The sequence below is a fragment of the Callithrix jacchus genome, chromosome 22, assembly GCF_049354715.1.
Source record: "Callithrix jacchus isolate 240 chromosome 22, calJac240_pri, whole genome shotgun sequence".
Classification (NCBI taxonomy): Eukaryota; Metazoa; Chordata; class Mammalia; order Primates; family Cebidae; genus Callithrix; species Callithrix jacchus.
Window position 1 is genome coordinate 6,127,665 of NC_133523.1, and position 12,508 is coordinate 6,140,172.

Consider the following 12,508-nt stretch of genomic DNA (forward strand, 5'->3'; position numbering starts at 1 on the left):
TAACTCCCTCTTCGTTCTTCACCTGTCTCCTCATACAGAGGAGCTTCTCCTTGGAGACCCAGCTCCGTGGTGTCACGAGGGTCCTACCTATTCTGGGGCTGCTCAGCGTGTGGTCTTATTCACACATTTTAGCATTTCCTGAGAGCTTGTTAAAAATACAAAAGTCTCAGGACCCGCCCTGGACCTACTTACTGAATCTGAAACTGTGAGGGGGTGGGACTGAAGAAGCTGTGCTTTAGCGAGTTGTTCTTCTGATTCTTTTGCACAGTAAAATTTCAGAAGCCTACAGCCCACTCTCTCAGTGCCTTCCTACGATTTTGCAAGCACCATCAATTCTTGTATTAAGTTCCTTTCTGGTTAAAATACCTGGAATGGTTCCCACACGGCACTCCAGCTGGAGTAAGTCCTTCTTCCTCCCTTCCTTCCTCCCTTCTTTCCTGCCTGCCTGCCTGCCTTCCTTTCCTCCTTTCTTTTCTCTTTCTACTTCCTTCTTTACTTTTTTCCCTTTCCTCTCCTCTCTTCTCCTCCCCTCCCCTCCCCTTTCCTCACTTCTCCTTTCCTCTTTTCACTTCTTCAACAGTGTCTCACTCTGTCACCCAGGCTGTAGTGTGGTGGTACAATTACAGCTCAGCTCACTGCAGCCTTGACCTCCTGGGCCTGGGCGATTCTCCCACCTTGGCTTGCTGAGTAGCTGGAGCTACAGGTGTGTACTACCATACCCAGCTAATTAAAGACAACTTTTTTTTTTTTTGTAGAGACAGGGTTTTGCCAGATTGCATCAAGCAATCTGCCCGCCCTGCCTCCCAAAATTTTGGGATTACAGGAGTGAGCCACTGCACCTGGCCAAAAATTTGTAATTACTAAAGATGGCCATGGCTCTATTGCTCATGCTACAAGCTCTTCTAGAATCTTGTCACTCTACTATCAAGAGCTGGAGTGTGGGCCGGGCATGGTGGCACATGCCTGTAATCCCAGCACTTTGGGAGGCTGAGGCGGCTGGATGACCAGAGGTCAGGAGTTTGAGACCAGCCTGGTCAGCATGGTAAAACCTGTCTCTACTAAAAATACAAAAATTAGCTGGGTCAGTGGCAGGCACCCGTAATCCCAGCTACTTAGGAGGCTGAGGCAAGAGAATTGCTTGAACTCAGGAGGCAGAAGTTGCAGTGAGTCAAGATCGCACCATTGTACTCCAGCCCGGACAGCAAGAGTGAAACTCTCAAAACAAAAACAAAAGAGCTGGAGTGTGGACCAGGTGTGGTGGCTCATGCCTTTAATCCCAGCACTTCGGGATCTGAGGCAGGAGACTAGCCTGGGCAACAAAGTGAGACCCTATCTCTAATCTCTACTAAAAATAAAAAATAGCCAGATGTGGTGGCACATGCCTGTAGTCCTAGTTAGTCTGGAGGCTGAGGATCGCCTGAGCCCAGGAGTTTGAGGTTTCAGTGAGCCATGATCACACCACTGCACTCTAGCTTGGGTGACAGAGTGAGATCCTGTCTCAAAAAGAAAAGAGTTGGAGTCTGTACCTCATCCCTTTGAATCTGAACAAGCCTTAGTGACTGCCTTGATGGCGAGTCCTGAGTAAGTGACACTATGACTTCTGAAGCTAGGTCATAAAAACGCAATCCATTTTTCTTTTACATTTACTTCTGTCCTGCTCTCTTGGGATGTTTGTTCTGGGTGAACCCGGTGGCCATGCTATGAGGAAGCCCAAGCAGACTCTGGGTCACCAAGGAGAAGCTCCTCTGTATAAGGAGAAAGGCGAAGAATGAAGAGGCATGGAGCACTTTGTTCTCCTTACTCCTTCTGAGCCCCCAGCTGATAATTGGCACCACCTGGCCAATCAGCTGTGAGCCACCTTGGAAGTAGCTCCCTCTGCCTCCAGCTGAGATGCTCTGGCTGATGTCATGGGGAGCCTGAATGAACTGCCTCACCAATCCTTGCTCAAATTACAGATTTGGGAGCAAAATAAATATCTGTTGTTGTCTTAAGCCACTAAGTTTTGGGGGATTGTTTGTTACACAGCAAAAGCTAACTGATACACATTTCTTTTCCATTTTCTTTATTTTTTTTCTCTGATACACATTTTTCTCTCTAAACCTTGGCTTGAAAGGGGTTAGAAACTCAGGCCTTCCAGGGTTGGTGTGAGGCTTGCATGAAATGAGGCATGAATCAGCTACATGGAAGAATTTCATGTGGGTGAGCTGTGTGGTTCCTCTGGCAGGATTGCCACTTGGGTGCCAGCTCAGGCTGCCGTCTCACTGGCACCCTTCCCTACAGATTTCCCTTCCTGCCTTCCATATTTGCAAGATGCTACACAGAGAACAGCAGCTCCTTTGCCACCAAGCACCCACTCGATGCTCCTGCGATCTCCTCAGAGCCTCATGAACAATTCTGAGGTTGGTGTATCAGAGGCGTGTCAACCAGAACGTCTCCATCTTGAACAGGAGTTGGGTAAAATGAGGCTGAGACCCGAAACCTGCCGGGCTGCATTTCCAGATGGTTAAGGCATTCTAAGTCACAGGATGAAATAGGGGGTCCGGATAAGATACAGATCAGAAAGACCTTGCTGATAAAATAGGTTGCAGTGAAGAAGCCAGCCAAAGCCCACCAAAACTAAGATAGTCCGAGAGCTACACTCCCACCAGTGCTATGAGAGTGTACAAATGCCATGGCAATGTCAGGAAGTTACCCTATATGGTCTAAAAAGGCGAGGCATGAATAATCCACCCCTCATTTAGCATATCATCAAGAAATAACCATAAAAATGGGCAACTGGCAGCCCTTTGGGCTGCTCTGTCTATGCAGTAGCCATTCTTGTTTTTTTTTTTTTTTTTGAGATGGAGGCTCGCTCTGTCACCGAGGCTAGAGTGCAGTGGCACAATCTCGGCTCACTGCAACCTCCACCTCCCAGGTTCAAGCGATTCTCCTGCCTCAGCCTTCCAAGTACCTGGGACTACAGGTGTCTGCCATCATGCCTGGCTAATTTTTGTATTTTTAGTAGAGAAGGGGTTTCGCGATGTTGGCCAGGCTGGTCTGGAACTCCTGGCCTCAGGTGATCCACCCATCTCGGCCTCCCAAAATGTTGGGATTACAGGTGTGAGCCACCACACCCAGCCCCTTTACCTTCTTAATAAACATGCTCTCACTTAACAGACTAGTGCTGAATTCTTTCTTGCTGTCTCTTGGGGTCTGGATTGGGACCCCATTCCTGTAACAGATGTGGGGGGATCCTGGGGGAAAAACACATGATCCAATTTTACAGGTGGGAAAAACCGAGGCTCAGAGAGGGCAAATGGCTTAGTCAATTTGGGTTAGTGGGTGGCTTAGTCTGGCCCATCTGACCCCTCCCCAGCACACCCCCCCACCCAGAGATGAGATGTCATCGGTTCCGTCTTCCATCCTGTAGAGAAAAGCCTGCACTTGCTGTATGAGACAAAACAGGAATTGGGCAGAAACATTCAGCAGAATTCATTTATTTAGCGAGGGCATGGCAGGGAAGCGGGGAGGGAGGGCAGGGGCCGCCTCTCACCCTCACAGGCACCAGGCCTTGTTTCTCCCCCAGATAAGCTAAGGTCGGCCAGGGCTGAGGGGAGTGAGGCAGGGAGGATGCAGGAGCCTGTGGGAACCAGAGAAGCTGGGGTCAGAGGTAGAAGCTGGGGCTGTTGGGGGTGAAAGGCGAGGCCAGGTCAGAGAGGGGTCCAGTGTAAACCAGGACTTATAGGTCTAGAGGTCAACTGAGATTCATAGGGGGTCAAAGAGAAGTTGGTGCCAGAGGTAGGAGCTGAGGCTCAGGTGGGGGCAGGGATCAGAGGTGAGGCAAGGTCAGAGGTGAAGTGCAGCTCAGAGAAAAGGGTCAAATGGAAACCAGGACTAACAGATCTAAAGGTAAAATGGGACTCATGGAGGGCAGGGGTCACAGGTGCAGCAGAGGTCAGGGGTGAAGGAGGGCCCACAAAGTGAAAGGTACAGTTTCCAGAGTCAGAGGGGGTATAGTGGGGATCCTCCTGGGAATGCCAAGGTTGGAAGAGCTCCAGGGGGTCAAAGATACACGAGGGCTCAAGGGTCAAAGGGGCGCCAGGGTCGGAGATGAAGGAGACAGAGGTAAAGGGTGCTCTAAAGGCATCGTTAGGGTCAGGGCGAAGTCACAGGGGTGTCAGGCTTGGAGGGGAAGCGGGGCTCTAGGAGGGTCAGAGATGGGGGGCTTGGGAGGTCAAAGGTCAGACCTCAGGCCTCGAGCGGACAGACGCGAAGCGATGGGAACAGCCTAGGCCACCTCCTCCTCGGCCTCCTCCTCGAACTCGCCCTCCTCGGCCGTGGCGTCCTGGTACTGCTGGTACTCGGACACCAGGTCGTTCATGTTGCTCTCGGCCTCGGTGAACTCCATCTCGTCCATGCCCTCGCCCGTGTACCAGTGCAGGAAGGCCTTGCGCCGGAACATGGCCGTGAACTGCTCGGAGATGCGCTTGAACAGCTCCTGGATGGCCGTGCTGTTGCCGATGAAGGTGGCGGCCATCTTGAGGCCGCGGGGCGGGATGTCGCACACGGCCGTCTTCACGTTGTTGGGGATCCACTCCACGAAGTAGCTGCTGTTCTTGCTCTGCACGCTCAGCATCTGCTCGTCCACCTCCTTCATGGACATGCGGCCCCGGAACACGGCGGCCACGGTCAGGTAGCGGCCGTGGCGCGGGTCGCACGCGGCCATCATGTTCTTGGCGTCGAACATCTGCTGGGTGAGCTCGGGCACCGTCAGGGCCCGGTACTGCTGGCTGCCCCGGCTGGTCAGGGGCGCGAAGCCGGGCATGAAGAAGTGCAGGCGCGGGAAGGGCACCATGTTCACCGCCAGCTTGCGCAGGTCGGCGTTGAGCTGGCCCGGGAAGCGCAGGCAGGTGGTGACCCCGCTCATGGTGGCCGACACCAGGTGGTTGAGGTCCCCGTAGGTGGGGGTGGTCAGCTTGAGGGTGCGGAAGCAGATGTCGTAGAGCGCCTCGTTGTCGATGCAGTAGGTCTCGTCCGTGTTCTCCACCAGCTGGTGCACGGACAGCGTGGCGTTGTAGGGCTCCACCACCGTGTCTGACACCTTGGGCGAGGGCACCACGCTGAAGGTGTTCATGATGCGGTCTGGGAACTCCTCCCGGATCTTACTGATGAGCAGCGTGCCCATCCCGGACCCCGTGCCGCCCCCCAGCGAGTGGGTCAGCTGGAAGCCCTGGAGACAGTCACAGCTCTCGGCCTCCTTCCGGACCACGTCCAGGACAGCATCCACCAGCTCTGCGCCCTCTGTGTAGTGCCCCTTTGCCCAGTTGTTGCCGGCTCCAGATTGGCCTGGAGGGGGAAGGGGAGGGGACACACGGGTAGTTATGGGGAGCCCCCACCCTCGACCCCACCTCTCCACCACCTGGAGGGCCTCTAGTAGTTGGATACTAGTTAACTATCAAAAATAATAACAATGGCCGGGCGCGGTGGCTCACACCTGTAATCCCAGCACTCTGGGAGGCGGAGGCAGGTGGATCACAAGGTCAGGAGTTCGAGACCAGCCTGGCCAACATGATGAAACCCTGTCTCTACTAAAAATACAAAAATTAGCTGGGCGTGGTGGCGCATGCCTGTAGTCCCAACTACTCGGGAGGCTGAGGCAGGAGAACTGCTTGAATTTGGGAGGCGGAGACTGCAGTGAGTCGACATCACACCACTGCACTCCAGCCTGGCAACAGAGCAAGCCTCCATCTCCAAATAAAAAAAAATAAAAATAGTAACAATTAGCCAGGCGTGATGGCAGGCACCTGTAAGTCCCTAGCTACTTGGGAGGCTGCAGCAAGAGAACTGCTTAAACCGGGAGGAGGAGGCTGCAGTGCATCGAGATTGAGCCACTGCACTCCAGTCTGGGCGATGGAGTGAGACTCCATCTCAAAAACACACACACGTCTCCCCCATCAAGACTGGGCACATGACTTATGCCTGTAATCCCAACACTTTGGGAGGCCGAGGTGGGAGGATTTCTTGAGTCCAGCAGTTCAAGACCAGCCTGAGCAACATAGTGAGACCCTGTCTCTACAAAATAAAAATAAAAAAAATTAGCCAGTCATGGTGGTGGCATGCCTGTAATACCAGTACTCGGCAGGCTGAGGTGGCAGAACTGCCTGAGCCTGGGAGCTGGAGGCTGTAGTGAGCTATGACCACACTGCTGCACTCCAGCCTAGGAGACAGAGCGAGACCCTGTCTCTAAAATAAATAAATAACAAAAAAGGATTAGTAATTAACATTATTATCATTTTCAGACAGGGGCTTGCCATGTTGCCCAGTCCGGAGTACAGTGGTGTAATCATGGCTCACTGCAGCCTCAACCTCCCAGGTTCAAGTGATCCTGCCTCAGCCTCTGAAGTAGCTGGAACCACAGGCTTATGTTACCACGTCTGGCTAATTTTTGTTTTTTTTTCTCGTAGAGGTGGGGTTTCCTTATGTTGCCCCGGCTGGTCTTGCACTCCCGAGCTCAAGCAATCTACCTGCATTGGCCTCCCAAAGTGCTGGGATTATAGGCGTGAGCCGCCATGCCTGGCCTGTGTTTTCTTTTTTTTTTTTGAGACAGAGTCTTGCTTTGTTGCCCAGGCTAGAGTGCAGTGGCATGATATTGGCTCACTACAACCTCTGTCTCCTGGATTCAAGGGATTCTCCCGCCTCAGCCTCCAGAGTAGCTGGGATTACAGGCATCGGTCATTATGCCTAGATAATCTTTGTATTTTTGTAGAGATGGAGTTTCACCATGTTGGCCAGGCTGATCTTGAACTCCTGACCTCAGGTGATCCACCCGTCTTGGCCTTCCAAAGTGCTGGGATTACAGGTGTGAGCCACCGTGCCTGGCCTGGCCTGGCCTGTGTTTTCTTACTATTGGCCACTATTACTGTGAACAGCTAATGCTTCCTCTGCCTCTCATCAGTCTCCACCTTGGTCCAGCTCCAGTGTCGCCCTCCTGGATACATTCAGTCCTCTCTGTCCTGGTCCCCTGGCTCCCACCCTCATCCCCCAGTCTGTCCTCTCCACAGTACCCAGAAGAGGGCACCTGAGTCGGGTCCTGTCCCTCCTCTGCCTACAGCCCTCCACGGCTCCCACCTGCCCTAGGGTCAAAGTCCAAAGCATCCCTGCAGCCCAGAAGGCCCTGAGAACCTGCCTCATCCCCACCCTCACTCTGCTTCAGCCTCGTGGGCCTTCTCAGGTGTGGTCCTGCCCCGGGGGCCTTTAGCCCTGGTTGCTCCAGGCTTAGAATGCTTTCCCTCCAGGTATTCATGTGACATTTTCCTCACCTCTTTCAAGTCTCAGCTCAATGCCACAACCTCAGAGAAGCCATCTCTGGTAACCCCCACCCTCTTCCTCTCGAGCTTGGTGGTTTAGACTCTGGAATCTTGGGACTGACAAGACAAGCTATGTGACCTTGGACAAGTGACTTCCCCTCTCTGATTTGTAGGAAGATTTCGAAACATAACAATGCAGGTGTGTGGCCATGGCCCATCACAGGCCCTCAGGAAATGGCTGGGTGAAATCAAGATGAAATGAGACTGGCCACAGGGTGTGGGCGATTTCAGGAGGACCACAGAGGGCTTCAGTTGGGCCAAGAGATTCTATGGCCTCTGGGTGGCCAGGGGGGTGGGAGGAGCATTAAAAGTGTGGACTCTGACGAGCATGGTGGCTCACACCTGTAATCCCAGCACTTTGGGAGACCCAGGCAGGCAGATCACAAAGTCAGGAGATCGAGATCATCCTGGCCAACAGGGTGAAACCCCGTGTCTAACTAAAATACAAAAAGTTAGCCAGGCATGGTGGCAGGTGCCTGTAATCCCATTTACTCGGGAGGCTGAGGCAGGGGCATCGCTTGAACCTGGGAGGCAGAGGTTGCAGTGAGCTGAGATCTCACCACTTCACTCCAGCCTGGTGACAGAGCAAAACTCCGTCTCAAAAATAAGAAGTGTGGACTCAGGCCAGGTGTGATTGCTCATGCTGGTAATCCTACCATTTTGGGAGGGCTGAGGCAAGCAGATCACCTGAGGTCAGGAGTTCGAGACCAGCGGGGCTAACATGGCAAAACACTGTCTCTACTAAAAATACAAAAAATTGGCCAGTGTGGTGTCGAGTGCCTGTAATCCCAGCTACTTGGGAGGCTGAGGCAGGAGAATCACCTGAATCCACAAGGCGGAGGTTGCAGTGAACCAAGATCACACGACTGCATTCCAGCCTGGGCAAAAAAGACACCATCTCAAAAAAAAAAAAAAAAAAAAATGTGTGGACCTAGTAGTCAGACCCCCTCATTCCTGGCCACCCCACTTGCTTATGGTGTGACTTTCTGCATATGACCTAACGTCTCTGTGCCTCTGTTTTCTCACCTGTGAAATGGAAGTAAGAGGAGAGTTACAGAAAAGATTCAGAGGCAGAAAGGACCCTGCATTCAGCACACTTTAGATGCTGGGGGTGCCAGAGGAGGTGAGGCCAGGGCCTGAGGCCAGGATGGGGACCTGTAGCCAGCCGAGCCTGGAAAGCTTTCCCGGAAGGACTGTCCAAGGGTGTGGATGTCCCGCTGTCTTCACATATGCTGTTTCCTTCTGAAACGTCTCTCCTCCCTTCAGTGCCCTTTGGCAAGTCCAGATCCCACTCACATTCTAGGCTGCAGATAGCAGCGGCGGTAATGAAAACAACAGCAGGCTGGGTACAGTCGCTCACGCCTGTAATCCCAACACGTTGGGAGGTCAAGATGGGCGGATCACAAGGTCATGAGTTCGAAACCAGCCTAACTGACAGGGTGAAACCCTGCATCTACTAAAAATACAAAAATTAGCCGGGCATGGTGGCACGTGCCTGTAATCCCAGCTACTCTGGAGGCTGAGGCAGGAGAAATGCTTGAACCCAGAAGGCAGAGGCTGCAGTGAGCTGAGATTGTGCCATTGCACTTCAGCCTGAGCAACAGAGTGAGACTCTGTCTCAAAATAAAACAACAGCAAATGCTTATTTACCTCTTCCTCTGTGTCAGGCATTGTCTGAATTCTTTACAGATATGCATGGCTTTAAACCTCAGAAGTCTAATAGTTGGCATTGTAAAATCCCTGTTTTACTTTTTTTAGAGATGGGGTCTCATGCCATTGCTCAGGCAGGAGTGCAGTGGCAGCCTGGACCTTGGCTGAAGTGATCTTCCTACCCCGGCCTCCCGAGTAGCTGGGACTACAGGTGCATACCACCTCACCCAGCTAATGAAATGTTTTTTCTTTTTGTAGAGACAGAGTCTCACCATGTTGCTCAGGCTGGTCTCAAACTCCTGGCCTCAAGCTCTCCTCCTGACTCAGCCTCCCATAGTCCTGGGTTTACAGGCATGAGCCACCATGCCCAGTGGAATCCGGTTTAAAGACAAGGAGGCTGGACAAGGTGGCTTGTGCTTGTAATTCCGCACTTTGGGAGCTGAGTCGGGTGGATCACTTGAACCTAGGAGTTTGAGACCAGCCTGGGCAACATAGAGAGACTCGCATCTCTACAAAGAAAACTAAAAAATTAGCTGGGTGTGGTGGTGCATGCCTGTAGTACCAGCTACTTGGGAGGCTGAGGCAAGAGGATCACTTGTCCCTGGAGGTGGAGGCCACTGCACTCAGGCCTGCATGGCAGGGCTGGACAGACAGACCCTGTCTGGAAAAAAAAAGAGAATTTTGAGGCCTAGAAGAAGAGCCCACCCTGTTATCCACGTGAATCATCCCCCAGCTGAGCTTTACTGATGTATTTCATCTGTGGCCTATCACCTTCCACCAGAATGTGAGCTCCACTGGGGCAGAGAGGAAGCTGTCTGTTTGATTCTTCCCCGTATCCGCAGCTTCTAGAACAGGGCTTGGTATGCAGTAAGTGCTCACCGTTTGTTAAATGCATGAAATGGCAGAATTGGGATGTGCACCCAGGCAGTCTGGTTCCAGTTCAATTAAAATGTCACCTCCTCCAGGAAGCCTTCCCTGAATCCCTCTCTGTATCAGCCCTCCCCAGGGCTCTCACAGTGGCCTGAGCATCCCCCTCACAGCCATAGATGCAGGGCTGGTGCCTGGCCCCCTGTCCACCCCCTCCTCTGGTCTGTGGGCCTTGGTGGTGCCCGTTGACTCTGTGGTATTAGGTAGAGAACGTTCACAAAGCATTTGGAAATGATAGGAATAAGGAGGTTTTCCAGCCTCCGCTCCCTGCTGGGGACTCACCAAACACGAAGTTGTCCGGCCGAAAGATCTGCCCGAAGGGGCCAGAACGGACAGAGTCCATGGTGCCGGGCTCCAGGTCCACCAGAACCGCTCTGGGGACATAATTTCCTCCTGCAGGGAAACAGATGGAGGGCAGTCCCGTTCATGCCAGGAACCGCAGGCGCCCCGGTAGCATCCTGTCCCCTCCCGGCTGCCCCTCCCCACCTGGAAGGTGCCTTCTTCGCCCTACCTGTGGCCTCGTTGTAGTACACGTTGATTCTCTCCAGTTGCAGGTCACTGTCCCCGTGATATGTGCCTGTGGGGTCGATGCCATGTTCGTCACTGATAACCTCCCAAAACTAGAGAGAGATGGGGTGGGAAGGGTTGAGTGAGGGGAAGCCAGCGGCCAGGCCGAGGGCTCCCCCGACCCGGCGACCACCTCCCTAGTTGCCACCTCTCCCCCAGCAAGGTGACGGGGGACCTAGAGGCATGGATGGTGTCGGGGCGAGGATGAGGCAGCAGGAAGGAGTGGTGGGGGCGGGGTGCAGCCGAGTCAGCACCCAGCGGGGCCGGCTGGTGCCAGCGCACCCAGGCTGCAGCCCGGGGGAGGCACGGGGGCTCTTTGTGCGCGAGGAGGGGACAGTGGCCCAGCTGTGAGCCCAGCTGTGACAGGCGGACAGAAGGCCAGAAGGCTGGCTCCCCCTCTCCGCAGCCTCTTTGTTCCCAGCCTGGCCCTGCCGCCCCCTGCCCCCAGCGACCCCTCCCCCCATGGCCCCTGGGGCACGCTGGCCTCCTGGGGACCCCATCCCTCTCCAAAGGCTCCCAGGTTGGGGGTGCTCCGGGGACCGATCCCCCGCGCTGCTCCTCCGGGCCGCCGCCGCCTCCCCGGGCCCCGTCCCCCGCGCGCACCTTGGCCCCGATCTGGTTGCCGCACTGGCCGGCCTGCAGGTGCACGATCTCCCGCATGGCGGTGGCGCTGAGGGTGGACGCGGCGGCGGTGGCGCGGGCGCGGGGAGCTGCGGCGGCGGCGCGGGTGGAGGAGGATGCGGTGGAGACGGCAGAGCACGGTCCCTGCGCCCCCGGGAGCCGCTATATGAGCGGGCGGGGCACGCGTCACGGCCGGTCACCCTCCAGCTCCGCCCCGTGGTCCCGCCCCGGGATGATGGAGGGGGCTGGGGTGGGGGGAGGTGGTGCAGGGACCGCCCAACCCAGCGTCCTCCCAGAGACGCCCGGGCCCCCAAGTGCCCTGACCCCTACCTTGGGGGTGAGGCCCCTTACGGCGCCCCCACTGCGGTCTCTCCCGTCCCAGCCCCAGCCAGGCTTGGCCACCCGCAGGAATTGGGCGGAGGAAGGGCGGGGAGCGCCTGGTAAACAGGCATCTGAGAAGTCCTGCCCCTCCCCCTCAGCCCTCACCCTCCCACCCCAGGCTTTGCCTCAGTTTCTCGGGCCGCAGCCCCCTTTCTCATTCTATTTAGACCGCGTTGGTCAGAATCCTTGCATTAGCCGCAGGTCCTGCCAGTGGGGCTGAGCTGCGGGCTCCGGAGCGGCGATCTGGTTTGGGGTGAGGGGCTGCTGGTTCCGATAGGGCTCACCCTGAAGCTGCGAAGTAAAACCACGATTTTCGTCCAATGATTGTGTGGAGATACTGGTGGGCTCCCCTGGTACACTTCTACCGGGCACTGAGCTGGGCACAGGTGGCGTCACCCCCAGCTTGGCCTAAGGCGGAGGGTGGAGGAGTGAGACGGCTGGGTTGCATATTGGGAGTGGGATAGTGAATCCCCACGTGCCGCCTCGCTTTCCCAAAATAACACCCCTCCTCTCCAGTAGTATAATTTATACTAGCCTCCCAAGAAGCTGGGTGCTACAGGTGCATGCCACCACGCCTGGCTAATTTTCAAGATTTTGTTTTGTAGAGATGGGGTCTCACTATGTTGTCCAGGCTGGCCTCCAACTCCTGAGAGTATGAGATCCTCCTGCCTCGGCTTCCCAAAGTGCTGGGATTCCAGGCACGAGCCACTGCGGCCAGCTCAGTATCATCATTTATTACAAACCATCTCCCCTGCCTCTGCATTTCCTCTAATATTAGGTACATGAGCTTGCGCTGGTGCCCCTCTGTGTGTCTGAATTTCTTTTTTCTCTTTCTTTCTTCCTTTTTTTTTTTTGAGCTAGAGTCTCGCTCTGTGGCCCAGGCTGGAGTGCAATGGCGCGATCCCGGGTCACTGCAACCTCCGCCTCCTGGGTTCAAGCAATTCTCCTTTCTTAGCCTCTTGAGTAGCTGGGACTACAGGTGTGTGCCATCACGCCTGGCTAATGTCTGAATTTCA

The 12,508-nt window shown here is 54.7% G+C and overlaps 1 protein-coding gene across 2 annotated transcripts; it reads right to left on the reverse strand.

The window, feature by feature from the left end:
- Positions 1-3,460: 3,460 nt before the first annotated feature.
- Positions 3,461-11,539, reverse strand: TUBB4A (tubulin beta 4A class IVa). Of its 2 annotated transcripts, none has more exons than XM_078360350.1 (4): positions 11,442-11,539; positions 10,435-10,543; positions 10,206-10,316; positions 3,461-5,325 (listed from the first exon to the last, which is right to left on the reverse strand). In XM_078360350.1, the coding sequence occupies exons 3-4, from the start codon at positions 10,264-10,266 to the stop codon at positions 4,268-4,270; spliced, it is 1,119 nt and encodes a 372-aa protein (XP_078216476.1). In that variant the 5' UTR covers positions 10,267-10,316; positions 10,435-10,543; positions 11,442-11,539; the 3' UTR covers positions 3,461-4,267. The 2 variants fall into 2 exon arrangements, with proteins under 2 accessions (XP_078216476.1, XP_008985317.3); XM_008987069.5 differs by lacking the exon at positions 11,442-11,539 and adding an exon at positions 11,094-11,250.
- Between the last annotated feature and the right edge of the window lie 969 nt (positions 11,540-12,508).